This window comes from Drosophila montana, unplaced genomic scaffold (genome assembly GCF_035044405.1).
Source record: "Drosophila montana isolate Dmon_TW-CO22-7 unplaced genomic scaffold, ASM3504440v1 contig_1455_1, whole genome shotgun sequence".
NCBI lineage: Eukaryota > Metazoa > Arthropoda > Insecta > Diptera > Drosophilidae > Drosophila > Drosophila montana.
The window spans coordinates 1,048,777-1,058,337 of NW_026996406.1; the positions used below are offsets into that span (position 1 = coordinate 1,048,777).

Here is a 9,561-nt window from a genome sequence, read left to right on the forward strand (position 1 = left end):
TTTTTTAGAACTTGGCTCTTTGGTCAAAGTCAGTGAATATTTGGGTTAGGGCTGCAGGAAACTCTCTGGGACAGCGCAGTTTGTTGAACCGCTGCGCGAATTGCCTATGCGTAATTGCCGGAAGTCGAATGCACTTTGCAATTAAAAAGCACACACACACACACACACACACACACAGAGACAGACACGAATTTGTATTAATTGTTTAACTTAAACTTCAACTTAACACACAGAGAGCTGTAAAAGACGTTGGAACACGTTCCGTTTGGCCGTGCAAATCCATTTCGAATTTTAAATTCAAATTTCAATTTTCAAATTTGGCTAATTAAAGGCGCATAAACTGCCAAGGTTGGGCCGAGCCGGGCCCGACTTGGACGCACGGCTTTGACAGTAGCCAGCAACAGAATTAACTAGAACATTTTGTTTGGCATTTTGGTATTTGGCTAATTGAATATCAAAGTCAATGACTTACACATTGCGCTTAGCCAATTCGCTTGGCATTGTGGCCGCCATTTCGGGCCAATTATTCGCGAGGTTTTTCGGTTTTTCGGTTTTTTTTTTTTCTCTCTTAAGTTATTTAATCTTGGACTTGTCTTGAACTTTTCAAAAATATACTTACTGCTAGCTGTTAAATATATATGTATATACCATATTTATATATATTTGTATATATATGAATCGGGGCGTTGCGGCCAAACCGTTAGGCAGCCATTTGTAGACTGCGCAGCCGCCATCGCCGTCGCCGTTGCGTCGCCTACGAGGCGCACCTGTTGCAAATTCTAATTTAAATGATCAGCAAATATAATTGCCAATTGGCTTCTGAGTCTAATTAGAACACAAACTGGTTACACTGGGCCGGGTCTGTGTTGGGGTTTCACTGTGTGGAGGCTGGACAGCTTGCCATATATCAATTTAAATGCTTGACCACCAAAATGTTACGGGGAATCATCAAAAGAATTAACGGCTGCCTTTCTAAGGTTTCAAGATTAAGTACTCTATAAAATTTGAATACCCTAGATTACCTGTCATAGGTAAAACGATTGAGAGAATGCGCTGAGCGTGTCAAGATAAGGCATAAGTCATAAGGCAGGGGTATATTCATTTCGATGAGAGAGCATGATATGCCAGTTAAGCTTTCCAGTTGGCATTATCGATACTTACTAAAATATTATCGAAAGTACTCATAAGACAAAGAAGAGGGTATATTCGTTTCGATAGACCGCATGATATGCCCGTTAAAGCTCCCATCTCTGCAGGCTCATCTCTACAGTTGACATTATCGATATTTATTAAATCATCGATATTACTCATAAGACAATGGAAAGGGTATATTCGTTTCGATAGAGAGCATGCCAGTTAAGCTTCCCATCTCTACAGACAAAGAAGTGGGTATATTCTGGCATGATATGCCAGTAAAGCTTCTCAGTTGGCATTATCGATACTGAAATGTTATCGAAAGTACTCATAAGACATAGAAGAGGGCATGATAGAGAGCATGCCAGCTAAGCTTCCCATCTCTACAGGCTCATCTCTACAGTTTCCATTATCGATACTTATTAAAATGTTATCGATAGTACTCATAAGACAAATAAGAGGTTATATTCGTTTCGATAGGGAGCATGCCAGCTAAGCTTCCCATCTCTACAGTCTCATCTCTACAGAAAAATAAGAGGTTTTCTCGTTTCGGTAGAGAGCATGATATGCCAGTTAAGCTTTCCAGTTGCCATTATCGATTCCTACTGAAATGTTATGGATAGCGCACATAAGACAAAGAAGAGGGTATATTCATTTCGATAGACCGCATGATATGCTCGTTAAAGCTCCCATCTCTGCAGGCTCATCTCTACAGTTGGCACTATCGATACTTATTAAATCATCGATATTACTCATAAGACAAAGGAAAGGCTATATTCGCTTCGAAAAAGAACATTCAGAACGTAGATAAACAATAAGATAGGGTTTCGTGCTGGAAAATGTGTAGGAAAAAATTCAAAAGTTCATCTGATTGATACCTCAAACTTATCTTCAAAGATAAGTGCAAAGATTCGCGCCTTTCGGAAAATTCACCTATTCCTTGAGCGAAAAACAGGTGCTAAGTTTGTGCAGGCAAAAGTTCTATTAACGTTCAATTCGGGCTTCTCAAAGCTACACAGAACAATTTTCGCTCAAAGCAGATTAAGTTTTCTTTTTCATGATTAATTTGCAGCACTTTGGCCAGGGTATCTTTGCGTTGAGTGTGCCCAACTGCAATGCCTTGGCATGTCTTGAATTATTGCTGATTTTAGTTTCTTTGAGATAGTGCAGCATTTAAGTAAAAACTAAGCCTTCATAGTTAGCTCCTCCAGCTGACCTTCAGGCGCTTTCGAGGTACGGCTTGCATGCAAAGTGAGTTTCCAGAACATTATTATGCCGATTGGTCCATAATTAAAAGTTATTACAGCACACCGATTGGCCATACAATCGGCCAGTTAATTGCATAAAAAGCAATGAGAGCCAGGTGCTCTCGGGCCGGCTAATCAGTTCAACAGCTTGAACCATAAGCGACACCTGGCCCAGACTCTGACTTGGACTTAGATAGAAGGGCTGCTGTTGGCTGTTGGCTGTTGGCATAACCTGGGCCGAGCTGAGCAGCACAACGACCACTTTCAATCATAAATTAACATTAGAATTTTAAATGTGCGACTAATTAAAAAAAATAGTTGGGCGAAAAAAAACCTGTGAGATTTCATGCCCCAAGCTGTTGCCGCTGCACTCGCTCGAACAATTACAAGAAAATTGTGGATTTAATTTCCATTTGATAGTCGGTTGCCAAGTGCTATTCAATTCAACCCGCCCCGCCCCGCCCCACCCCGCCCGGCTGGCCAGCGCCCACAGTCCAGGCCAACCAACAGGTGGCCCACAAAGTCTGCCAGGCGCAGCTGGCCAACGGGTCGTATGAGCATTGCGATATGGGCCCCAGAGCGGAGCTGTGGGTGGGCCGGGTTTACTCATGATTGAATTTGCAGCTCTTTAGCGCGCTTTCATTGTCTATTTTAAGCAAAGTCAATATTTTGGTTTTAGTTAAGCAAATAAGACAATTGGATACAATCACAGCCAAAGTCTGGAGGAAGAGCTGATGAAATGTCCACACAATAATTGAGAGCTGCGAGCTGAGAGCTGAACTGTTCCGGATGTTGTCAGAAAGTTGAAGTTAAGTATATAGAACGGCAAGTCGACAGTTTTTTTTTAAGTAGATTTACGGACTTACACGCTTCAATGGGGCTGTTGACTTTGGTTAATTAAAAGTCGAGCGCACGTGTGCAAATGTCTCGCTAAAGGGGCCACATCACAGTCCAGAGGTTGTCAAAGGTCGCGTCATTACAAATCAATCTTATAATTTAGCTTATTTATTAATATCATCTAAGATAATTGACAATGTAGTATAGAAGTCAATTTTGGTCAATCTATTATACACCTAACCTAGACTGAGAGAGCCAAACAGCTGTAACCCAGACTGACTAAACTATAAACAAATATATATTAAATTAAACTGAGATTTAAATTGTACTTAACAGCCAACCAGTCACAATATTACAGAACCCCTTTTGGCCATAACGACACGACGCCCCTGCTCATACTTTTCCCTCATGTGCAAAAAAGTGTTGCATACTTTGAGGTTGTGTATAAATAATATATATTAAAGGGGAAAATATAAATAGAGATAGGGCATATATTGTCGGTCTTGTGTTTAAGTATTTCAAGTTTTATAAAATTCAAAGTGCCAAAGAAATGTAAATTGCATTTTGTGACTCACTGTGTTTAGCTCGTCGATTCCATCTATGTTTCCATCCATTTACTCCATTCCATCTATTGTTCACGGTTGGAAGCAACAAGAGGAAAAAGCTTTCGAAAGCTCGAGCATAAGCTGCTTGCTATGAAACGAAGTGAGCGCAAAAATTTTTAGCATAGGCCTGTAATTAGAATAAAAGAATAAGAGTACTACAAATTAGTTAACTTATTCGCAGAATACTTTAAAGGCATACAATTGTTCTATTCTTTTAACTATGCTAACTATATACTGCTTATAGCTAGGAACTTGATAAGCATTTTAAACAAAAAGCTTCTAAAAGCCCAACAAAAGCTGCTTGTTATAAAATATAGAACAAATTTAAACAGTGACCGTTAAAAGTATGCAGCTAAAGTAACATTATTCACTCGAGCTTTATTTTGAATCATAAATTAAAAAAGTTTTGTTGATGTTCCAAGTCATTTTGGTTGAGATTAAAGTTTAGGGTTCGAGCACCCGAGAGGACAAAATATTCTTCTTTTATTTCTGAGTAAATTCAAATTTCGTATACCCTCTTAAAAAAGTAATACAATTTGGACATGAAATATGTACTATATTCAGGAAATCTTGGCCAAAATCAGCAAATACTATTTCCCTCGCACATAGGCAAGCTATTAGACCACATATCTACAAGGGTATTCCAACTTCGGCGTGCCATAGAATATCGAAATTTTCTATATAAATAAATTACCCATTTAAACAAACACATTCAGGCTGTAAATGAAAGAAACAAACATATTTAACTTTTAATAAAAATGAGTATATTTTATTTAAACAAATGTTGATATCAGTCTTTTGGCAAATTGCTATCGCTCTTTCCTCTGCTGTAGGGTCGGGTGCCGCCGAGCATGCGCTCCAGTAGGCTCTGCTTGGACTTGCGCTTGCAGGCGAGCACCTCCTTGCAGAGGTCATTGAATACCTCGGCGACCTGGTCGACATGATCCGCGGCGGAGACCTCACTGAATTTGCACTCAAAGTCTTTGGCCAGTATTTCGCCCTCGTCGCGGCTAACCTGTCGCAGATGCACCATGTCCACCTTGTTGGCGCACAGCTGAACGGGCGTATCCGATTGCAGATCGGATTTGGCACGGCGTATATAGTTGAAACTCTTGCGATCGGTTATGGAATAGACGAGCAGCAGGCCATCGGCCCACTGTATCAGCTCGGCAGCATTGGGATATTCATCTTCGGCCTGGTTTGTTTATAGATTGAGTTTTTTTTTGTTTGCATTTTTTTTGTGTTTGGTGTTTGGGGTAAATAAGTGTTATCCGTATAGCTACCTTGGGACATGTGTCGAGTATTTCGAAGAGCACCGGCTCGCCATCCACCATGGACTCGTGCTTGTAGCGATTCTCAGTCTGATGATCGTATTCGCCTATATAACGCTTTGTTAGGAAACGCACAATTAAGGCTGCAATTAAATTAAATAACAGAATTTAATTTGGGGCCGGCTATCACAGCGATCAGGTGTAAACCGAGGCAACGCCCCTGGAAAACAAACCCCTGCAAAAAAATACTACTGGGTCAGCACTTAAGCGAGCGTGAACGGGGAAAACTCATACGACAGTTGAAAATTCAAATGTGGCCAGGGAAAAGCCGCCTCGGGGCAGGTGGCCAAAGGAAAACTATGTATGTATGTGTAAGCCTTGAGGGGTTAATAAACCCAACTAACAACAACAGCAGCACATTTGAGCCTTAGCGTGTTGCGTGTTGCAAGCAAACAAAACAACGCGAGGGGGTGGAGAGGGGGGGGGGCTAGCTGAAAGGGTGTGTATTTGTCTCAGCCTGAGCCTCTGGTCATTTGCAATGCAAGTGCTTTGAACTCTGACCAAGTCTCGCAGGCGCTGCTTGCCAAAAGGATATCAAATATATATGTATATGTGCACAGGTACTGCCGGCTTAGTTTGTCTTGGCACGTCAAAAACCTCTGTCCCTCCCCAGGCCCGCCCACTGACCGCCTTTAATGACATTTTCATCATTCATTTTCATAGCAGCCGCACATTTGGCTGGCATTTTAATTTATGCTTTTCTGCAAACGTTTTGTTTCGGTTTTTATTTATTTTTTATATGTGTTTTTACGAGGTCAACGTTTAAATTTTTGTTTAAATTACGACAAAGACTGGCCACACTGTCGCTCATCTGGCCGCTGGGCATTAATCGGATCGGATCGGATCGGATCGGACCATGTCCACGGCCCCTCGCCGGGTGGGCGTCGCTTTAATTGCCAACCACACACACACACACACACACACACGCGCGCGCACACACGCATACCCCTGGCGCTTTAGTGCATTAAATATTTGTGCTATATCTGCGGTTGAATGATATACCCATATATATATATACATATATATATTCAAATATATATAGCTACAAACAGCATATATCATAGATACGATCATGTCTGCTTAAAACGTTTGCTGGCGCCTAAAAAAATTCCATATACTAAGTACTTGTTGCCATTTCTCTTATTTTTCCACAAACTCATATGCAAAACAATTTTTTTCCAAGTAAAAGTAAATAATTAAGCTTACAGTGGGCGAGGTTGTAAAATAATATATATATAACTGAGTTTATGTATTTTAGATAGCATTGCTCTTGATATTCGCTAGATTAGATTGACACAAAAAAAAAAAATTGCACATTAAGGCTGGTATGCAGCACACATTTGAGAGCTGGCAAAACAGCTCAAGAAATTTATTGACTTATCTCAATTATTTTAATTATTTGTGTTGGTTTTTAAATAGTTCCCTAGCATGCACGTTATAACTGAATAAATAGCTTAATTATGAACCGAAATATCATTCAACATCTTTAAATTTATTTTATTGTCATTTTTAAACAATGCTTTTAAAGGCTAGTATGCAGCAAAGATTTATATGCCAACCAAGGAATAACAGATAAAATATACCTATAAGTCGTATGATCGTATAACAGATTTCAAAAAAACAAACTATTTTAACTTAATATTCCAATTTGTTTAAAATTACCTTTTTTTTTCTTGAAGAAATCTTGTAATATTGGCACTATGTGTGCAAAAGGGATCTCCGACCCTATAAAGTAATATACTTTATATATACTATTTACTATACTACATACTATACTATATACTATACTATATACTATACTATAAAATATACTATATACTATACTATATACTATACTATAAAATATACTATATACTATACTATATACTATACTATATACTATACTATATACTATACTATATACTATACTATATACTATACTATATACTATACTATATACTATACTATATACTATACTATATACTATACTATATACTATACTATATACTATACTATATACTATACTATATACTATACTATATACTATACTATATACTATACTATATACTATACTATATACTATACTATATACTATACTATATACTATACTATATACTATACTTTATACTATACTATATACTATACTATACTAATATATACTCCTGATTAGTTTACTAGCCAAGTTGTATAACTATCTGTTTCTATCTAAACTAGTCTTACTTTATGAAACATGGCATTAGTGCTTCATTGTATGGTATACAGTAGATATAAATTGGCCAGATCGGCCGACTATATCATAAAGTTGCTTTAGGAACGATTGATCTAAAATTTAGTTCTAGTATGAAATACTATTTGTTTATCTAGATATATTGAGACTCACGAGTCTCAGTACGCTCCACATCACATATAATATGAAGAATTAGCCGAAAATTGAGTTTCTTTATGGAAAAGGGTTTTCTTTTTGAAGATAACCTGCAAAACTTTAGAAGAGTATTTAATATTCAGCTTATTCTTGTTATCTTCTTATTATTTTCCTTCCTAAAATTTATCTAGCTTGCATGTTATGTCGGACAAATCTAGCTTAGATCGGACTTAGATGAATATTCGTGAAATGCAGGTTCTGCGAGAGCGATTTGAACTTTCCATTTCGAACTCTTTGGCTAGTTCGTCTGTATTTTGGTCTGCCTAGAATTCCCCGATACGTATAAAAGGCGACAATTTACGGGTGCAGCTGTCAGTGCGTATCAATGCCAGACGTCAAGTGTTTTGCGCCAAATGAATATTTATTAGTCGAGCATATATTCTAGTCATATTTCTTCGGTCTAAACACGGATCGGCTTATGCTTTCGGGCCATAAAGTAGCTGGGTGTTACCTGAAGTTGACAGATGCCGCGCCATGCGGAAGCCTACAAACTGTTACAAATTCAAAGTTAACGGGGGCGAGGGTCGTTGTACGTGAGATGACAGAGGCTGACAGAGAACATCAATTTGCAGTTAAGTCGCAATGCAAGCTAGCGCCTATGATCCCACCCAAAGTGTGTGCATGTGTGTGCATGTGTGTGTGTGCCTGTGTGTGTGACACAGTGACCGTCATAAATTGTTGGCTGCGGGGTGCACGCGTGTCAAATCGAACGGTGAAAACGATTACAGGAAAATGCGAGCTACTCAAAGGCACAGATGCAGATGCAGATACAGATACAGCAACAACAACAGATACAGATACAGTTGCAGATACAGATATGTAAGTATATATATTTAGCGGCATGCTCAGAGATACATGCGTGTGCGTGTGTGTGTGTGTGTATGCTGCCACTTTATAAACAAAACAAACAACGGATCTAAATATATACGAACTCGGCGATTGCTCAACTAATTTGCTGTTGCTCGCAGTTCCCTCTAAGACTTTTTTTCTGTTATTATTATTTGTTTTTTTTTTGTCTGGAGAAAACTCTGTCTTACCGCTCTTTCCAACACTGGGCGCGCCAATAACTGCGATTTTCAACTCTGTCAGCGTTGACTTTTTACGCCGTATGCCGCGCGTCGTCATCTCGCAATATGAAAATAGCCCAGTTTACCGTATTCGCTGGGAATATATATAACGGGAATCTGTCTATATACTTTTGGGCGAATGTAGCCTATATATCCGTTTGGCGTTCTTGTCTGTTTCACGTTGAAATTGTGAGCATCAAAACAAAAATGAAAACGCTTCAAAATCGCCTAAAATTACAGCTACAAAAGTCTAGAGTTTCCCTAGCCAGAAAATATTTGATTGATTTTTAATTAGATAGTGTTTTTTTTTTGCTTATATCTTTTATATATTATGTTTTGTTTTTTTTTGAGTATTTTGAATATATGAAATGCACGTTGCACCGTTCCGTGTGTTTATATACAAAAGAAAATTCCTTGATTTATTTATTTATTCAGTTTGGCAATCCGTAATTTTCAGCTGATCTGCTGAAAGTGTCTTTTGGTTTTTCTTTTTCTTTTGCTTTTGCTTTTCCGTTTTTGTTGTTTTTTTTTTTGTTTTGTGGCCTTAAACCGCCCGCAAAGTCATGCGATTTGTACGACTAACGAATTTGTACTAAAATCCAATCTGTGCTACGCCGGAACCGAACAGAACGGATTCCCCCGAACAGATCGGAACAGATCGCTCCCAGAGCGCTTTTCGCGAACGAGCGTCGCGAGCGTTGCGCCCATCCAAAAATAGCTGGCAAATAGAGAAAGCTTCGACATGGCGCACAGCAGGCCGATCAGTGTCCAAAAATCGACCAGATGCCCCAGCAAAGGGTTAAAGTTTGCTCAAAGGCCGCCCCTTCAATCCCGCTGATTGATCAATCTGATGGGCGGCTGCCCATTAGATCAGAGAAGTTGGCTCATTTCGAGATCATCTAAGTACGAGCGGGAGGGAGAGCGGATGTTCTGATTGTG

At 39.0% G+C, this 9,561-nt stretch overlaps 1 protein-coding gene across 1 annotated transcript; it reads right to left on the reverse strand.

Annotated features, from left to right (window-relative positions):
- Positions 1–4,564: 4,564 nt before the first annotated feature.
- LOC135431030 (ras-related and estrogen-regulated growth inhibitor) lies at positions 4,565–8,904 on the reverse strand. Its single transcript, XM_064685920.1, has 3 exons — positions 8,593–8,904; positions 5,107–5,237; positions 4,565–5,018 (listed from the first exon to the last, which is right to left on the reverse strand). The coding sequence occupies exons 1-3, from the start codon at positions 8,678–8,680 to the stop codon at positions 4,614–4,616; spliced, it is 624 nt and encodes a 207-aa protein (XP_064541990.1). The 5' UTR covers positions 8,681–8,904; the 3' UTR covers positions 4,565–4,613.
- Positions 8,905–9,561: the final 657 nt, after the last annotated feature.

Bases quoted from the DNA above. Each gene is read 5' to 3' on its own strand.
- LOC135431030 (XM_064685920.1), bottom strand. From the start codon at position 8,680: ATGACGACGCGCGGCATACGGCGTAAAAAGTCAACGCTGACAGAGTTG. The intron at 5,238-8,592 runs GTAAGACAGAGT...ATTTAATTGCAG, and splicing joins GCCCAGTGTTGGAAAGAGCG to CCTTAATTGTGCGTTTCCTA. The intron at 5,019-5,106 runs GTAGCTATACGG...TAAACAAACCAG, and splicing joins TACTCGACACATGTCCCAAG to GCCGAAGATGAATATCCCAA.